Genomic DNA, 17,553 nt, shown 5'->3' with positions numbered 1-17,553 from the left:
TAAGGCTGGATTGACAACCAGTACAATGTTACTATGTTTACCTTTAGAGAAATCACTCTAAATAATAAATGTGAAAGATACATCAAAGATTCAAAATGGAAGGTGTGGGCAAATTACGCCTTAAAAAGATCCAAAAATTGTGAACAATGTGACATAGTCAGTGACGTCATATTTTGATATCATTGATCTTGTGGCCACTATAAAAAATCAGCAGCGTCCTCAAGAGTCCAATGTAACAAATAAATTTATCCAAGTCAGAAGTTCAAATCGGAGAAAGAACTAACGATGACGGCGACGAACAAGCAAGTAATATTCAAAGACTACGTGAGTGCTTTCCCTAAGGAATCTGATTTCGATTTCACTACCACCACCGTCGAAACTAGTGTTCCCGAAAGTTCTAACTCGGTTCTGGTTAAGAATCTCTACTTGTCATGCGATCCTTACATGCGTATTCGTATGGGGAAACCTGATCCCTCCTCTGCTGCTCTTGCTCAAGCTTACGCTCCCGGTCAGGTACCCATCGACCAGACTCTCACTTTAGATTAATATGCAAATCTCCACGGTCTCCGGTGAAAATGTGAATCGGATGATAATGTTTACTTTGTTTGATTATTTATGTGAATTCTCATAATTTGGATATAAATATAAATATTTGATTTTGTGAACAGAGAAGTATTATCTTATTATAAACTATAATAATAATACACTTAACCAATTTGGTGTTCTTGATGACACATAGATGAAATTGTGTCTCTTTGGGGTTTTGGTTTTTGCTATCACTACGTGTTGACTTGTTGTTCCATTTGTGTTTCTGGTGCAGCCAATCAATGGGTATGGAGTGTCTAGAGTGATGGAATCTGCTCATCCGGATTACAAAAAAGGAGACTTGCTTTGGGGATTTGTTGGGTGGGAGGAGTACAGTGTTATCACTCCAATGACTCACGTGCATTTCAAGATCCAACATACCGATGTTCCATTATCTTACTACACTGGACTTCTCGGTATGTTAATCCCGGCTTAATTTGCTCCTTGTTTTTGAAGTGGAAATGTGGAATCACTTGGTAACTTAGCTTAGACAGATCATGAAGTTGAATGTCATAACCATGTAGGAGTATGCAATTATACTTTTGTCGATATTTAAAACTTCAATCGAGAAGACTATAGACTTTCAACTGTTCGGTTTGTTGATATGTTTTGATATATATTTTCTTTTATGGGTTTTTTACTTTTTTTTGTCTGGTCCTGGCAGGTATGCCTGGCATGACCGCATATGTTGGTTTTTATGAGATCTGTTCTCCAAAGAAAGGAGAGACAGTTTATGTCTCAGCTGCATCTGGTGCGGTTGGTCAGCTTGTGGGTCAATTTGCTAAGATGATGGGTTGTTATGTTGTTGGGAGTGCAGGAAGCAAAAAAAAGGTGAAAAACTGATCATCATTTCCATATTTTTGTTTCCTTATATTATGTTTCTTGATTCCCCTTCAAGAGAATGATTAGCTAGCCCTTTTAATTACTTACTTTTGGGGATTTGTTAGGTTGATCTGCTCAAGACCAAGTTTGGGTTTGATGAGGCATTTAACTACAAGGAAGAACCAGACCTTAGTGCTGCCCTGAAAAGGTTGGTTACCACTTATTTTGATATCTATAACTGTTATCAGTTGCTGAATAAAGCGACAATTCGCAAAAGGAGAGAAATGGATATATATATAGAAGTAAGTATGATCATTCTACGTGGGAAAATGACATTATCTTCATTGATTGATATATCTAGGTGTTTTCCCAAAGGCATCGACATATACTTTGAGAACGTAGGAGGCAAAATGCTGGATGCAGTGCTCTTGAACATGAACGTGAAAGGGCGTATCGCTGTCTGCGGAATGATCTCACAGTACAATCTTGAGAACCAGGAAGGTGTACACAACCTATCCAACATAATCTACAAACGAATCCGCATTCAAGGCTTTGTAGTGTCTGATTTCTATGACAAATACTCGAAGTTCCTGGAGTTTGTGCTTCCACACATAAAAGATGGGAAGATCACGTACGTAGAAGATGTAGCTGATGGGCTCGAGAAAGGTCCTGAAGCTCTTGTGGGACTCTTCCATGGTAAGAATGTTGGGAAACAAGTTGTGGTTGTTGCTCGTGAGTGAAAGAAAATTTAAAACTTCTACTTAAATCCAACCAGCGTTTGTGTGGGTGGCTTTTGTTCTATGGATAATAAAATAGTTTGTTATGGGTTTGAATCGAAATTCATGTCATTTGATCTAGTTTTAAAATAAATATAAAATTCGGCATTAGGTTCTTCTTTGCGTTTGGATTTGATTTTGGTTCTTTAAAGATATAGCACTAGAGAGAGAGTTAATTCCCCACATTGTTTGCATCGCACATAATAGCGCAAGAAATCATGCCTATATATACAGCTAAGTTTGGGTTCATTAGTTTTGCATTGCCAGATAGCAAAACACGTCTATACGGAAATGTTTACTCCTTACCTGATGACAAAAAAAAAAGGATTATCTCCACAACTTGTGGCTTTAATAACCGCACTAACTGTAGAGCATTATAGCTTATATATATAAGTAGATAGAAATAAAGACGTTTTGAGGAACCAAAAACAAACATATTTTCCAAAAACCAACAATGGCGACGGTGATAAACAAGCAAGTCTTATTACGTGATTACGTTACCGGTTTCGCAAACGAATCCGACCTTGTAATCACATCCACCAACGTCGATCTTAGGGTGCCAAAGGGATCTATGACGGTTTTGGTGAAGAATCTCTTCTTGTCTTGCGATCCTTACATGCGAAATCGTATGAGAAAGCCTGATCCTTTGAGCCCTGCTACAGCTCAGTCCTTCACTCCCGGCATGGTAAAAAAAGCATTTTCACTAGTTGGTTTAACTACATACAGTTTAAGTGAACTTATGTTGTGTTGTGTTTGTGCAGCCAATCTCAGGGCTTGGAGTGTCTAAAGTGATAGATTCAGGGCACCCTGATTACAGAGAAGGTGACTTACTCTGGGGAGCAGTTGGATGGGAAGAGTACAGTGTTATTACCCCAATTCCTAATCTTCACTTCAAGATCCATCATACCAATTTTCCCTTATCTTACTACACCGGACTTCTTGGTATTAATGTTAATTCCACTTTCTCTATGTTTTGCTAACAATCTATATTTGGTTGAATAAATTGGAACTCAAAACAGTTTTGTAACTAGATAATCATGGTGGTTAGAGTGTTGGTCGTAATTGCAAGTATCATTAGTCTGAAACATCTATACTAATCTCCAGCATGAGCTAATGTAGATGCCAATAACATTATTATATTGAATTATTCACGCTCCTCTGTTCCTGATAGGTATGCCTGGTATGACCGCATACGTTGGCTTTTATGAGATCTGTTCTCCTAAGAAAGGAGAGACCGTGTTTGTGTCAGCTGCATCTGGTGCGGTTGGTCAGCTTGTTGGACAATTTGCTAAGATGATGGGTTGTTATGTTGTTGGAAGTGCCGGTAGCAAAGAAAAGGTATAATCTCTACTTGTAATCCATTTCTTGATCGGATTATTAACAAATCATGTCCCTTGATTTATTGAGCTTCTTTAGGTTGATCTCCTCAGGAACAAGTTCGGATTCGATGATGCCTTCAACTACAAGGAAGAGCATAATCTAGTTGCTACTTTAAAGAGGCAAGTAAAGATTTTGTTACATCCACAAAATAAGATCAAAGTAATAGCATTTAGTATGTCAATTAAACCTATTAAAAGATTCTCTCTTTTTTCTAGGTGTTTCCCTCAAGGCATTGACATATACTTTGAGAACGTTGGAGGCAAAATGCTTGACGCAGTGATCCTAAACATGAGACCACACGGACGTATAGCTGCATGTGGGATGATCTCGCAGTACAATCTACAGAATCCGGAAGGCGTATACGGCCTCTCGCTCATCACATACAAACGCATCCGTATTGAAGGGTTTAACTGTTTTGATTACTTCCACAAGTACTCAGAATTCTTGGAGTTTGTGGTTCCGTATGTAAGAGAAGGGAAGATAACGTATGTGGAAGATGTTGCTGAAGGGTTAGAGAGTGCTCCTGCTGCTCTCGTTGGACTCTTTCACGGTAAGAACGTTGGGAAACAACTTGTCGTGGTTTCTCGTGATCTTGAATGAGAAAAAAATGAGAGTTTGTTCCGTAAGTTATGGTGTTAATTCTTGTCTCCAAAGCCTGGATTAGTCTTTTGAAGTATATGTATGAGTAAAGTTTACAAAGGACATAAGTTGTAACTGGTGAGTCCTTCTGGTTCATCGTGTGAAATTTCTTCTGCATCTAGAGATCATGGTTCGAATTGTCATTATGTAATAATTTGGCCAAATTATGAAATAAATACACTTGTGTTATATGGTTTTTGTTACAGAATGAACAACTCATTCAGACGTGAAGTGATTAACGTGATGATGTTAAACCTAATTTATCAAATTATAACCGAAAGCATTTCGTCGAACACCTTAAATGCATTCTTTTACCGTTGAGTTGTTGTATGAACAGGCCTGACAGTGACACGCTTGGTTGGCCAAACAATAATACAAAAGAAAACGCAGACAACAACAAACCAAAAGGCAAAATCAGAAACATTTGGAACCGAGCCTCTGTTTTTGCGTTTTGTTCAATCCATTTCTGATATATAGAGAGTGTAGTAAGTCAAACAAATACTCTCGCTGTTCCTTACATTCTTATTTGTCGAATTCCCAAATGACTCCTCCATCTTCTTTGACTTTTTTGTTGATCCAAGCTTCGATAACCATCCCAGCACCAATCCCACCGAGGATGAAACTTCCGTAGTAGGCAAGAGCCCTCGGCCATGGCTTTCTCGGGAGGAAGTAAGCTTCGTATTTCTCTTCAAGTCCTCTCGGCATTTGTTTTCTCGCTCTCGTCACCGTTTTCACACCACCACCATTTGGCTTCTTCTTCTTCTCCTTCTGATTCTCAATCCCCCATTCTTCTCCTTTCCATGGATCCTTCGCTTCTTCACTTGCCATTTTTGTTTTGGATCACCCAATTCAATTGCCCTGAGAAATCTCTCAATTTCTCAGCTTCAACTGGATCAACAGATGTGATCTAGATAGAGTAAAATTAGGTCGCAGTGTCACCACCGCCTCTTTAGAATTTAATTTTATCATAAAATTAAAAAGTTAAGGCCTAATCAAAGCTCCTCGAGGCCCACTAAAGCCCATTTTAGACCCAGTAAGTTTGTTCTTCTGCGCACATAAACCCCTTGAAAACTGCCACTCGCATATCCGGCGCGTTAAAGCCACGTACGATTAAGCGTGGTGAGTCTTTTCTTCTGCTCTTTCGTTGACTTAATCCTTAATCCTTATTTCTATCACTTTGGTAGACACATTTACATCGAACGAGTTGCACAACTTGCAAGTGGTGTTTGTGTTTCACAAAATCTGGTTATCGAATCTGTGACAAATTTTGCAGATCGGGTTTTGGTTTTTACTCAATCAGGTACTATCAATTTATTTTCGCTTATGAGAATCTGATTGTGGATTCAGCAATAATTGAGCATGGAATCAGAACTGACACTTCATGAAGGTGGGTGCCATTGTGGAAAAATCAAATGGAGAGTCAAAGCGTCGACGAGTGTAGTGGCTTGGAGCTGCAACTGCACAGATTGTTCAATGAGAGGCAATGTTCATTTCATTGTTCCTTCAAGCAACTTTGAGCTTGTTGATGATTCCAGTGACTTCATTACTACTTACACTTTTGGGACTCACACGGCCAAGCATACTTTCTGCAAGGTCTGTGGGATCACGTCGTTTTACATCCCAAGGTCTAACCCCGATGGAGTCGCTGTCACGGTTAAGTGTGTCAAGTCGGGGACACTGGATCATGTTGAGGTTAAAAGCTATGATGGTCAGAACTGGGAAATGTCCCACAAAAAGACCGGTATTGCCTCGTTTTCCAAAGAGTGATATGATAAGATCAACTCAAGAGTGTAATGGCCAAGAAGAAAAGAATCTAAAGCAGTCATCAAAATTTCACCTTAAGAAACACAGGGGAGAAACAATTTGGAAAACTAGAAAAGCTTTTTTGCCTAAACCCTTTTGAGAATAATGCTCAGGGTATTGAGTTTCGAGTTGTTCAAATCTACACATGTAGACACCTGTGTTCATGATAAGTTTATATGATTTCATTTCTTGCTAACTGTATCGGTTCCAGCTAGTTTTTTTCTCTGTTGATGCTCCGCGACTTTGTAATCAATGACCTCTCTGAAACGCTCTGCGTCCAATAAGCAGTTTGCGCTTCCATACACAGCAGCTTGAACGCTCGCCATCAATTTCGCGATTTCTCGACCAGAAAACCCTTTTGTTTTGGCGGCAGCCTCCTTCAGAAGATCCTCGGTAATGCCTTTTATCTCAATCTTCTGCTGCTCTTTTTTGAAAAGGCTTTGGAGCAAACCCGGTTTTTTTAGATTAACCTTAGATATGTACTTGTCTAGGTAGAGGTTTAGAAGCTTGTAGCGCTCTTCTTCTCCAGGCAAGGGAAACTCAAGAGTCTCATCGATACGGTCAGACACTGCAGAGTCTAGATCACCAGGTCTGTTTGTGGCAAGCGCTAGGACTATATCTTTGGACTGGTCACCCGTGCGGAAGAGAAGTGCATTTAGTGCACTCCTTTGCGCTTCGCTCATGTATGTTTTATTCCGTCTGTCAAATTTGCAATCAAATAAAGACATTAATAACTACAACTACAGCCCATGCTTTAAAGATTAATTATCATCAGCATCAGATCTGGGACTTACTCGCACAGAAAGGCATCGGCTTCATCGATGAAGAGCAACAAACCTCTCTTAGATTTTTTGGACCAGTCGAACAGTTGGTGTATCTTTGTAACAGCCTGAGCTCCAAGTGGAGCAACATCTCCACCCGTCATCAACGCATAATCTAGACCCTGAAAGATACCAAATCAAGGGAGAGTGATTCACGCATTATCTAAGTAACAAGCCTGAGATTCTGCAATTTTAATGCCCATGAGTAACCTAAAACTAAGATCTCAATTTGAAGAATGCATCTATTCTCAATGCCTGATAAAACAATTATACGCATTAGAAACTGAGAGAACACATACAGATTTACGAGCCAGTTCTCGCGCAGCCATTGTCTTCCCTGTTCCTGGTGGACCGTAGAAAAGCATATTTCGGAAAGGTGCTTGGTGGGCTTTTGTGTTGGCAGTTGCATTAGCTAGCTGTTCGATTCTCTTCTGAAGAGATTGATGCAAGATGACATCACCAAACCCTTCGCCGCTTTTGGATGTAGACTCCTTAGCACCACCCCGCAACGTGGAAAAGGCACGAGAAACCGAACCAGACCAAGGGTACTTTCCTCTCGATGATTCTCTAATTAGAGAAGGTTGTCCTAATATTCTATCCACGTAGCTCCAGATAACCTTGGCACCTTCTCTGCAACAAGCAATCTATATGATGACTAAGTTCTCAACCATTAACGACAAGAAGTCATGGCTGACATTTTTTTTTATCAACCATTCTTAGTCTTTACCTTGTTGTGTAGATCCCAGCTGCAAGAGCGGTGAGACCTCCAACAGCAACAACCAGCTTATTTTGATCCGTTAGAATGGTACGCAAGCCCCCTAGGAAAATGGACAAAGAGCCAATCATTTATTGAAAAGGTGAGTTTAATGAATCAGTCAAAACGCTAAGGTAAAACTGTCATAGAGAAGTTTCCACAAAAAATAATCAAAACGATAAAGAGATAATACTGATGTCAGACCTCCAATATGGTCGAATGTAGTATTTATGGCAGACACCCATTTCTCTCGTTCTGCATTTGCACGATCAACAAGCATTCTCCTGTTTACATCTTCCGAAAGCTTCGATTCACGGGCTCTCCCTTCAGCTTCTGCCATTGCTTTGACCCTGATTGTCTCACGTTCAATCTCAGCTTTCTCCCTCTCTGTTTGTCGTCTCTGTGCTTGAATCTCCTCCTCAGTAGCTCGTCGAGCTACTTCCCGCCTAATTGCTGAGTCTTCTTGCATTTTCACAAGTTCTTGATTTCTTGTTCTCTGTGCCTCATTCTCAGCCTGTAACAAGGCAGGCATCATAAGTTGTTAGAAATAATAGGAGTTCTTAATGTTAAATAACTAATAAAAAGAATTTTGTAAAATCGCATGCCTGCATCCTTTTTCTTGCTAACTCATCTTCATAGCGGGCCATCTGTGATTTTGTTTGTGCTTGGTGCTGAGCAAGTTTCTTCTGTTCCTCGTATATCACCCTTTGCCTCTCCTGCGAAATGGAAAATGTCAGGAACGTAACTTTGGAACCAAAAAACTTCTAGTACAATAATGAATGCTGCAGCAAACAGTAACAGCAATTGATTTGGTTACAACGCAGCAGCTGCAAAGTCAATTCTGGTAGGTAACCAGAGGGTTTTAAGAGCATATATACACTTTAATAGTAACTAAAACATACACTCGTCTAGAGAAAGCCTAAGTAGGTACAACCTGATCAAACCATGTAGTCACAATATACTGACAATGAACTCAAATAGTAAGTTGAACTCACAGCTTCAGCTTGGGATTGCAAAGCTTTAAACTCTTGCGCCTTAGCAGTAAACTCAGCTTGCCTCGTCTCTTCTTGTGTCTTAATACTTTCAAATACCTAACAGAAACCAAAGATTCATCAACTGGTAAGGCCAAGGATAACTGACAAACACACAAAAACAACACCTTTGAACATTCATCCCAGAATTCTAGTACAGAAAGCTCTTTAGCTCAAATCTATCTTCCATAAGCTTCATCAGACAAATTACAAACTACCTCAGCCTTAAACAGAACCCTAATCTACTTGAGAATCTTTTGTCAGATCTATGTACAGCATTGGGTTATTTCTTAAAGACCTTTTTAGCATGAGCTGAGTTGTTAATCCCTTTCAAGGCCTTAGCTCCACGCTCCAACGCTTCAGGATCAAACCCAGCCGAAGTCGTTCTCGGATTATTGTTTCGAACCCGTGGAGGAGCATCAGATTCTTCGCCGGCAACAGACGGTTCTTTCCCAGATTCCGAAGCCGCCGGCGGAGTAGAACCTTGCTGCTGAGGAATCGAAGGAGACGGAGAAGTTGATGAGAAGCCAGAGAAGGTGAAAGGTCCATCAGCAGCGGCGAATTTCGACGGCGCGAGAGAAGCGGAGGCAGCTAGGGCTGAGATCACACCCATCACACATTTCTGTGCCATTTGTTTGTTCCCGAAGCGAATCTACAAGGGGACTGAGAAATAAAGACTAGGAATCTTCCTGATTACAAGAAAAAAAATGGTGTAAAAGGGGATTTAAGAGGTGGAGATTGGCTTGATGAACACGAAATTCGAAGCCATAGAAATGGAGGCAGGGAAATTTTTGTCCAGGGTTTTGGTAGGGTTTTTTTACTCTGCCCCAAAGGAAAACAAAATTTCATAAGATTTTAGATCTCGGGTCGGTTTAAATCAATAATCTGGATATTTGACCCGAAAACCCGACTCGTTTATACAGTTCAGACTTCAAGAGTTCAGAGAACTCAAAATATTTAGGCCTCTTTACATTTATAAATTTGTTTGTTTTTAATATATAATTAATGCTGAATACCAAAAATATATATATATATATAATTAATGCTAAAAATATTTTATACGATTTTTAGAACATACTATTTACTTGGAATTTTATATTCTTAATCAATAATACTAATATTATTAATCTAATACCATGATTCATAAAACGAAAGAAAACGATTCTGAATTAGTAGTAGACAGTACCTTTTTTTTTTTTTAATAGATGCATTATGGAATTTAAAAATTTAATACTTGAACTGATTGTTACAATATAACGTTAGCCTTTTTTTTGTGCCCTTTCTTTTACATGTATAAGAACTATAACAAAGAGAATACTATTATTACAGAGGTGTTATCCGCGCCATGTGCATTGCATTTTAATACCACGGGGATAAAAATAACGAGTAAAGTCAACATTGACCCCTGAGGGGTGCTAGGAGAATCTGATTTTGGTAGGGGGTGCGTACTGCTGGCTGGAGGAGGGGCGGTAAGGGTGTAAGCAGGACGAGTACTATTTTGATCATTATTGTGATCATTACTAATGTTATGACTGTTGTGGTCACTACTGTTGCGACTGCTAGGACAAGAAATGAAGGGTGACGTATGATTATTTTGAGGAGAATCATCATAGATAGTACTTGAAGATTGTAGTATGCCGTCGATTCCATGACATTTGATAGACCCTAAGCTACATATGTTGCGGCTTATAATCTTGACATTGTTGAGGAAGTAGTTTGATCTTCCACCATTGGAGATCTTGAGGGCGTAATGTGGTAAAGAGGAAGGAACCATGGAGCCATTGGGGATGAGATTGAGGTGCTCGAAAAGAAGAGGAGAAGGGATCGAGTGGCGAAGCAAGAACTCGGAAACCGAATCTTGTTGAATAATGTTTGACTTGGAAAGGGTTTTATCCTTTGGCATCAAGAATGTGACATTGGCTAGTAATCGAGGGTTTACGGATTGTAACATGTTAATGAGCATCACAAAAGAGAAGTAATCTGCTTTCTCCATTTCTTCGATGGCTACAGAAAGCTCATGGTTGTCCCGCACATGAGGACTCTTTTGGGCTCTTGTTGATGATGTTACGATGATGACTAACAACATGCAGAAGGCTATCACATGAGTTTGAATAGCTCTCATTTTTTTTTTGAAAAGAATCTTTCTTGTCTCTTTTGAGGGGTATTTTTGGAGATTAGATTGGTGGTCGGGACACTTAGATATAACCTCTCATAGTTATGTGAAGAATTTTGGTAGGTGATAGATAATGTTTAGCTTTGGACATGCGTGTGTTGTTTTCCACCAAATTGAGTGGTCATCAGGTCATGGTATCCGCATGGTGAGCGAGTTTGTAGATAGTTTGTTCAGCTAATATAATAATATGTGATATATATACTCTGGATAATACTAGAAATCACTAGAACATAACTTTGTTATCCAGTCTCTTAATTCTAATCAATAATCACTAACAAGTAACAATTTTAGAATTTTTGGTTAGTATTGGTGATGTTTTTTTTCTTGTGAGTTGTGAGATCTACTATCACACGACATGCTTCCAATCTCAGATACATAGAAGATTCTTGTTCGAAAAGTATTCACGTACGCTAAATATGTAGATAAGGATTCACATTCCCACATGGTTGTCACGTGGAGTCATGGAGGTTGAAGACCACGTCTAAAAGTTGTTCTAACTATTAAATTTCTCAATAATGTAATTCCCTTATCATGTTTCATAGCTTGCGTCGCGTGTACGACTTTTTCGGTATGTGAATTATTCTTTTCATGTACTTTACAGTTTTGGTTTTGTAAAGTCTGGTTTCTTGTTTTACTATGGATTTTGGCTTTAGTAGTAACAGACAGTTTAGTTCCGCCACAAATCAAAGATTAATTACTGGCTGCAAATTACAAGAAGTAAAAGAAAAAAAGAAGTAAAAATAAAAGTTGTCTCGTTACATAAGAAAGATGAACGAATGAAATGTGCAAAACATCCATGTCATATATAAATGTTACAACAAGAGAACCAAAAACAAAAATAAAGACAGCGAGAGAAACTAAGTTCCTTCACTGGTTCGAATTATATTTAGCCGATCTCTGTCCTAAACATGACCCATATCATCATCAGACAGAAAGAAACAAAACAAAACAAAAAATCTAATAAAGGAATGTGTGATTTAATAATACAACAAAAAATAAAGAGAAGTTTTTTGTTTGTGATTCTTGAGAAAGAACTCTCAACCTATCATGGAAAACTGAAGTTTCCTCCGATTTCAGTATTACCAGCCGGAGGATTAATGGCGACCCAAAGAAGAGAAATGGTAATGGCCACAAGACCAGACCAAACATACACAATCGTTGGTGTTCTTCCTCTACGTCCCATTAGACCTTTAGCAAATGGATAAAGATGTGCCAAAACCCAAAAACTGAAGAACACTCCTCCAATCAGTTTACTCCACTGAGGAACCACACTGTAAATCGTCCTGCTGAATCCAACCGCAATCGCGATCAAGTTAACCATAATGATCGTAATGGGAGGGATCATAAGCGAAGTCCATTTCACCATGTACAAATCTGCAAACTCGTCATCTACATCATCTCCTCCTGATTTACTAGTGAGTGTAAAGGAGATTTCAACTCCAGCTACAACTTTAAGTAAACCTTGAAGCACAGCTGCGAGATGAGCGCTTGTTCCTCCAATGAGCCAAAACTGTTCGTTTCTCCACCATTCCTCAAGTGAGATTCCAGACCATTTGATCTCTAGGAGGGCTAGTAAGCAGAGAGTGACGGAGATGGTGAGAAGGTACACTAGGAAAGTGACGTTGAGCGTCTGGACGATGAACTGACCAGAGAAGAGGGAGAGCGCAGGGAGGAAACAGTAGACGATGAGGAAGATCGATGTGAACGGGTAGATACCAACGTTTAAGTAAGCTATCCTCTGGAGTATTTTCATCTTCGAGCTAGCGAGAAGAGCGTTGTTACGGGAGAAGAAGATCTCAACCGAGCCAGTAGCCCAACGTAGAACCTGGTGAAGCCTATCCGTCAAGTTAATAGGAGCTGTGCCACGGAAAGCATCACGTTTCGTCACACAGTAAACAGACTTCCAGCCACGGTTATGCATTCTATAACCTGTGACAACATCTTCAGTAACTGACCCGTAAATCCATCCGATACGTGATCCCCACTCCGTTTTATCCTCGTACCAGCAAGAGATAACAGCAATGGCTTCTGCTACGGTAGTTGCATCAAGAAGCTCTCGTGGAATGGTGAGTGCACCGGGTGGGCGCCCGTTTTTAACTGCTGGATGGTCCGCGAGAGGCCGGCCTTGGAACTCAGCTACTGGAATTGAATCAATGAGGAACGTCGAGTTACCGAACTTCTTCGGGACAAGAGCAAGATTCATCTCTTCGTCATCGTAATCACTCATACGCAGAGCTCTGTTTTCTTCAGGGATATTCTTCTTCTTGCCACGAGGGAAACAACAACTCCAGCAACTTGGGGAATGGTCTTTGGCTCGAGGCGGATTGAAACCGTAAAGTGCAATCCTTCGGAAGAGACAACCGGTTCCAACGTAAACTGGACCCATAAGCCCATCCAGAGCTCTCATGTTGACGTCAAAGAAGACAGTGTTGTGATTAGCATATCGATCCGAAGGATCAATACCTTCAAACCGCTGTGGAAACTGAACGTAGCAAAGGCGATCCCCGCCTCTATCCATCATGAAGCACATACCTTCTCTCAGTGCCTCAGAGTTGTATATGTAATGATCACAATCAAGATTGAGTATGAATGGTCCATTTGACATAACAGCAGAAGCTCTGACTAGGGCGTTCATGGCTCCAGCCTTCTTGTTATGATCATAACCCGGTCGCTTCTCACGAGAAACATAGACGAGGAGTGGGAGTCGAATATCCACATCGGTTAAATCAAGAAACCCTTCGGATACTCCATGTAGTGGTTCATCACTTGGTGGCTTCAACATCACCTGCATTGATCAATAACATGCAAAGCAAAATGAGATATTAAAGAAAGTAATAACATCTTGAATCTATGGATCTTGAAAACTTCAAAGGAAGTAGAAGAAGGCTTTATACCTGAATTATACCAGCGTGGTCGCCTTTGGCATGATCACTGGCAGAAGTCAACCAAGTCCCAGGCCAGTGAGTACCATCAGCCATCCATGTAGCTTTTGGAATCTTCACTGGCTCTAAAGGCTCATCGTCTCTGTTCTGCCTCTGCATCTTCATGGCTTTAATTTCTTCTCTGGCATGATAAGCATCAGAACGTCGCCTGATCGAATCAGGCAAGCTGTTAATCCTGACTTTGAACTCATCGAACTCACGCTTAACCCGTCTCCGATCCTTCACAAAATCAGACTTTACTTTGTTCTTGTAAGGATCTCTCTTTAAGCTAAAGTAAGAGTCAGGATTCCTCGGCTCGATGGCATGTTTACGACAAAAAGGAACCCAAATGTTTGCAAAGCTGGCAGCTTCAGCCATGGCTTCAAACGTAAGAAGTGCCCCTCCATCATCAGATACATAGCAAGAAAGCTTCTCAACCGGATATTCCGCAGCTAGAATTGATAAAATGGTATTAGCAGTGACCAGAGGAGGTTCTTTCTCAGGATCTGCAGTAGAGACAAACACATCAAATCCAGGAAGGTCTGACTTCCCGGTCGGGTTGCTGGCTGTTGGCGTTTCAAACTTTTCCTTGAGGACTTGAAGATCAGTGGCACGGTTAATAGGGCATAGCTTAGGGAGCTGATCAAGAAGCCAAGAAAAGGCGAACCAAAGCTCACAAACCACAGACATTCCCCATAACCATATAGCGTCTTGGTTTTGATGTTGAATCCTCCAAGTCAAGAACAATGCAAGAACAACTACACGGATCAATATCAAAAGCCTACAAAAAAGAAAAAGGAAAAAAAACATATTCTTTTAACATCTTATAGAATTGGATTTAGTAAAGTAAAAAAATAAAACAATACACTTCTCTTTTATTACCTGTATGGACTAATAACAGCAGCAGGAATCTTCAGCTTCCTAGTAAGCGGTCTCCACGGTTTGCTCATCAAATCATGAGACTCCATACCCTCACCATCACCATCTCCATCTTTACCGCTCCCGAAATTCCCATCCTTTGTCCAAAACGCATTACCATAACCATAAGTTCCACTTGTCTCAAACAACCACCTGTTGTGATCAAAATCTCCAGTTTGACTCCTCATCAAAGCTGATTTATTAGTTGACTTCATCAACGACAATCTTCTCTCCATCTTCGACCCGCCACCTGGAGGCAGCATAGGCCTTTGCTGACCGTTCTCATCAGTCTGATCAGCAAACTCCGTGTTCTTGTACGGTTCTTTACACCCGGGGCAAATCCCACCGCCTGTTTTGACCGCATCTACGTAGCAGTCCCTACAGATTTTAAAGTCACATTCACAAGGGAGAAGATCTTGACCTCTCTCATCGCTCATAACCTTAGCATCACAGCCAGGGATGGCGCAAGAGGATCCTTTAGCGCCGGCCATTTGCGGATGGCTAGTCTCTGTCTCAATCACTTTGTCCATAAGGTGAGCCCTCGTAGCGCTGTTAAACCCGCCGGTGAACATCGAGTTAGAGACATATTGCTCTTCGACTTTCTGAGAAATGGAAGGGTCCATTGGCTGGTTATCTGGAGTTGGAGGGATGTGAACTGTATAGTTCATGAAATCTTGACTTCCCAACTCGCTTTCAAGATCGTCCCTGGAGTAACTAACATAGCGACCAGAGGAAGTTCTACGAGCAAATGTGACTGAAGAAGGAGCAGGTGGCCTTCCAGGCTCCTGAATATCAGAGTTGTTTGAAAGATTTGATCGGCTTTTACTGAAATGGTCATTAGATGCCATTGTTGTTGTTGATCTACCTCAGGTAGATCCCCTGAAGAAAGAAGTAAACAAACAACCAGATGCAATAAAGTCAGCAAAAGAGGAAACAAACACAAAGACATCTAAATGTTCATAATTTAGCAGAAATCTTAATTGCAATCAAAACATCAGCAAAGAGAAAACAGATCAATCCATGGATCTCTCTACTAAAGGCTTCAATCAACAACAAAGCTCATCATAAAAAAAGAAGGGTGACAATCATTGCTTTTGTAGAAAAATTTAAAATCCGAAAAACTCAAACAAAACAAAACAAAAAGGCATCATCACCTTTAAAAGCTATCAAGAAGACGACTACACTAAAACAAAGTTTCAAACTTTCAAATCCGAGAATAACTCGAAAACAACAACACACATCTTTCTCTCAGCAATTCAAAAACAAAAGAGAAAGAGAGATGAGGACAAGCTTTTGACATTCAGACATAAAAAAAAAAAAAAGAGAGAGAGACGATCCCACCACGAACTTAATAAGAAAAAACAACATTAATTCAAAAAAAACACACGATTTGCTGACAAGAATACCTTAGGAGCCCGTGTCCGTGACAGAGGAAGAGAGAGAGAGAGAGAAGAAGAAACTCAGATCTTTGGGTTTGATAAAAGAAGAACACTTTCTTTTTAGCAAATCTGTCTGAAGTATTCAACGCGGTCGTGTCGTGCCACCCAACTGGATATTATGAGGCATTTGATAAATTGAGAAGCGATAGTGAAAGGGAGAGAGAGAGAGAGAGAGAGAGAGAGAGGGAAGAAGAAGAAGAAGAAGAAGAAGAGGAGGAGAAAAAGACTTAGTCGTGTGAGCAAATACTTAAGCACTCCTGCTTTGCTTAACTAATACACGTTATGATATCAACGATTAGCCCCAAAACCCAATTTTTATATTCAAAGATCTTTAACTTCTGTATATATATATAAAACAAAGAAACAAAAAAAAGTAAGTAAATAAAATTGCCAAGATTTTGTAGAATAGAGAGAAGAGAAATCAAGACAGAAAGATCTCTGCTCGATTTATTACTGAAGTAGAAAAAAATTAAGACGCGGCGAGACAGCAAAGACGAAGGTGGAACGCCGCCGCCGGGAAACAAATAGACGGAGCTGACCCTTTTTTTATTTATTTATTTACAGTTTGAAGCGTTTTACGGAGAAAGGTAATAAAGTAAAAATAAAAGTAAGAACGGCTCTATTAAGTATTAACTCTGGTCGGATTTTCTTTATTCCCATTTTTGTTTTCTTTCTTTCTATACTGAATAAATGATTCCAAAAACAAAAATATTTACTTCCTATAAAAATCACTCTAATTGTTGTCAAAAAAAAAAAAAAAATCACTCTAGTTCCTTAGATCACGATTTTATCTTACTACATCAATATTTAGAGCAAAGAAAATAAATCCAAGATAAATTCACTTTCTTTGGGGGTTTTAAACAATGTTAGATTTATTACTAAATCCTCTTTATATTGAAGGGAGATTTGTTGTGATTTAAGTAATTAATTATCTGCCAATGTTCTTATTCTGATAAAGCGTTTTTTTTTTTTTACTTTTGAGTTTTGATCGAAATTTTTGACTGAAGAGACCTCAGATATTTTCAAGGACTAAACTACTACATTAGAAAGAAAAAAAAACAAAAACAAAAACAATATGGAGAAAAATAAAAAAGAATGGCGTAGGGGGGGGGGGGGGGGTGATTTTCAGGACACAAATCAAAACGTGTAAGCACACACTGAAAGAGACGATAGAGGGGTACCTTGGACAATTTCGAAAAGGAAAAGGAAATACGCGGTCTCTCGAGTATTTCAAGCCTTTTTTATTTTATTTTCTACAAATGTAATGTTTTTATACGCACTGTATTTAGTTGGGTTTAATGAGATAACGTGTGTACGTAGCATTGGTCAAAAATGTCAATATTCCAACTACTACTACTAACCACGAATACTTTTCTCACTATCGTAAATAAACAATACCACAAAACATCTGGCATTTGGTAAGTATACTAAATTTATTTTCAAAATTATGTGATGAATGAATATTGAATGTCCATGTTCTACATACAATAG

At 39.6% G+C, this 17,553-nt stretch overlaps 7 protein-coding genes and 1 pseudogene across 9 annotated transcripts in view; 4 read left to right on the top strand and 4 right to left on the bottom strand.

The window, feature by feature from the left end:
* The first annotated feature begins 87 nt into the window (after positions 1-87).
* Positions 88-2,298, top strand: LOC104735733 (NADPH-dependent oxidoreductase 2-alkenal reductase). Its single transcript, XM_010455574.2, has 5 exons — positions 88-513; positions 821-1,001; positions 1,250-1,416; positions 1,533-1,615; positions 1,769-2,298. Exons 1-5 carry the CDS (start codon positions 286-288, stop codon positions 2,145-2,147), a joined length of 1,038 nt encoding a protein of 345 aa, XP_010453876.1. The 5' UTR covers positions 88-285; the 3' UTR covers positions 2,148-2,298.
* Positions 2,299-2,442: 144 nt separating this feature from the next.
* Positions 2,443-4,391, top strand: LOC104735734 (NADPH-dependent oxidoreductase 2-alkenal reductase-like). 2 transcript variants are annotated; one of them, XM_087481398.1, is made up of 5 exons: positions 2,443-2,868; positions 2,945-3,125; positions 3,355-3,521; positions 3,600-3,682; positions 3,779-4,391. In XM_087481398.1, the coding sequence occupies exons 1-5, from the start codon at positions 2,638-2,640 to the stop codon at positions 4,161-4,163; spliced, it is 1,047 nt and encodes a 348-aa protein (XP_087337524.1). In that variant the 5' UTR covers positions 2,443-2,637; the 3' UTR covers positions 4,164-4,391. The 2 variants fall into 2 exon arrangements, with proteins under 2 accessions (XP_087337524.1, XP_087337525.1); XM_087481399.1 differs by having other exon boundaries at positions 2,542-2,868; positions 3,614-3,682.
* Positions 4,392-4,485: 94 nt separating this feature from the next.
* LOC104735730 (uncharacterized) lies at positions 4,486-5,160 on the bottom strand. The gene has a single exon (XM_010455570.3). The coding sequence runs from the start codon at positions 5,028-5,030 to the stop codon at positions 4,725-4,727; it is 306 nt and encodes a 101-aa protein (XP_010453872.1). The 5' UTR covers positions 5,031-5,160; the 3' UTR covers positions 4,486-4,724.
* Positions 5,161-5,180: 20 nt separating this feature from the next.
* On the top strand, positions 5,181-6,201 carry LOC104735728 (uncharacterized; annotated as a pseudogene). The gene is made up of 2 exons (XR_015578036.1): positions 5,181-5,321; positions 5,550-6,201. The product of XR_015578036.1 is annotated as an uncharacterized LOC104735728 (transcript).
* On the bottom strand, positions 6,011-9,511 carry LOC104735729 (uncharacterized). The gene is made up of 8 exons (XM_010455569.3): positions 8,910-9,511; positions 8,576-8,671; positions 8,186-8,296; positions 7,785-8,094; positions 7,554-7,644; positions 7,126-7,456; positions 6,800-6,948; positions 6,011-6,704 (listed from the first exon to the last, which is right to left on the bottom strand). Exons 1-8 carry the CDS (start codon positions 9,240-9,242, stop codon positions 6,188-6,190), a joined length of 1,938 nt encoding a protein of 645 aa, XP_010453871.1. The 5' UTR covers positions 9,243-9,511; the 3' UTR covers positions 6,011-6,187.
* A 232-nt stretch (positions 9,512-9,743) lies between these two features.
* On the bottom strand, positions 9,744-10,829 carry LOC104735727 (uncharacterized). The gene has a single exon (XM_010455567.2). It carries the CDS (start codon positions 10,731-10,733, stop codon positions 9,912-9,914), a length of 822 nt encoding a protein of 273 aa, XP_010453869.1. The 5' UTR covers positions 10,734-10,829; the 3' UTR covers positions 9,744-9,911.
* Positions 10,830-11,566: 737 nt separating this feature from the next.
* On the bottom strand, positions 11,567-16,843 carry LOC104735726 (cellulose synthase-like protein D2). Its single transcript, XM_010455565.3, has 4 exons — positions 16,030-16,843; positions 14,588-15,502; positions 13,679-14,486; positions 11,567-13,569 (listed from the first exon to the last, which is right to left on the bottom strand). Exons 2-4 carry the CDS (start codon positions 15,469-15,471, stop codon positions 11,830-11,832), a joined length of 3,432 nt encoding a protein of 1,143 aa, XP_010453867.2. The 5' UTR covers positions 15,472-15,502; positions 16,030-16,843; the 3' UTR covers positions 11,567-11,829.
* Positions 16,844-17,165: 322 nt separating this feature from the next.
* Positions 17,166-17,553, top strand: part of LOC104735714 (SART-1 family protein DOT2) — a 47,995-nt gene continuing 47,607 nt past the window's right edge. The window contains exon 1 of the mRNA XM_087481387.1: positions 17,166-17,239. The gene's annotated coding sequence lies outside the window, so the exon portion shown is untranslated. The remainder of the gene's footprint in view (positions 17,240-17,553) is intronic.

The sequence above is a fragment of the Camelina sativa genome, chromosome 13 (genome assembly GCF_030686135.1).
Source record: "Camelina sativa cultivar CO46 ecotype springtype chromosome 13, ASM3068613v1".
NCBI lineage: Eukaryota > Viridiplantae > Streptophyta > Magnoliopsida > Brassicales > Brassicaceae > Camelina > Camelina sativa.
The sequence above is the reverse complement of the archived record's forward strand: the minus strand, read 5'-3'. Positions and strand labels throughout refer to the sequence as shown.

Excerpts from the sequence above, each read along its gene's own strand:
- LOC104735734 (XM_087481398.1), top strand. The coding sequence starts at position 2,638 with ATGGCGACGGTGATAAACAAGCAAGTCTTATTACGTGATTACGTTACC. Across the intron at positions 3,522-3,599 it reads GTGCCGGTAGCAAAGAAAAG|GTTGATCTCCTCAGGAACAA; the intron begins GTATAATCTCTA and ends GAGCTTCTTTAG. Across the intron at positions 3,683-3,778 it reads CTAGTTGCTACTTTAAAGAG|GTGTTTCCCTCAAGGCATTG; the intron begins GCAAGTAAAGAT and ends TCTTTTTTCTAG.
- LOC104735733 (XM_010455574.2), top strand. The coding sequence starts at position 286 with ATGACGGCGACGAACAAGCAAGTAATATTCAAAGACTACGTGAGTGCT. Across the intron at positions 1,002-1,249 it reads TTACTACACTGGACTTCTCG|GTATGCCTGGCATGACCGCA; the intron begins GTATGTTAATCC and ends TGGTCCTGGCAG. Across the intron at positions 1,417-1,532 it reads GTGCAGGAAGCAAAAAAAAG|GTTGATCTGCTCAAGACCAA; the intron begins GTGAAAAACTGA and ends GGGATTTGTTAG.
- LOC104735726 (XM_010455565.3), bottom strand. The coding sequence starts at position 15,471 with ATGGCATCTAATGACCATTTCAGTAAAAGCCGATCAAATCTTTCAAAC. Across the intron at positions 14,487-14,587 it reads GCTGTTATTAGTCCATACAG|GCTTTTGATATTGATCCGTG; the intron begins GTAATAAAAGAG and ends TCTTTTTTGTAG. Across the intron at positions 13,570-13,678 it reads ACCACGCTGGTATAATTCAG|GTGATGTTGAAGCCACCAAG; the intron begins GTATAAAGCCTT and ends TGATCAATGCAG.
- LOC104735727 (XM_010455567.2), bottom strand. The coding sequence starts at position 10,733 with ATGAGAGCTATTCAAACTCATGTGATAGCCTTCTGCATGTTGTTAGTC.
- LOC104735729 (XM_010455569.3), bottom strand. The coding sequence starts at position 9,242 with ATGGCACAGAAATGTGTGATGGGTGTGATCTCAGCCCTAGCTGCCTCC. Across the intron at positions 7,645-7,784 it reads TACATTCGACCATATTGGAG|GGGGCTTGCGTACCATTCTA; the intron begins GTCTGACATCAG and ends CCATTTTCCTAG. Across the intron at positions 6,705-6,799 it reads GCCGATGCCTTTCTGTGCGA|ACGGAATAAAACATACATGA; the intron begins GTAAGTCCCAGA and ends CAAATTTGACAG.
- LOC104735730 (XM_010455570.3), bottom strand. The coding sequence starts at position 5,030 with ATGGCAAGTGAAGAAGCGAAGGATCCATGGAAAGGAGAAGAATGGGGG.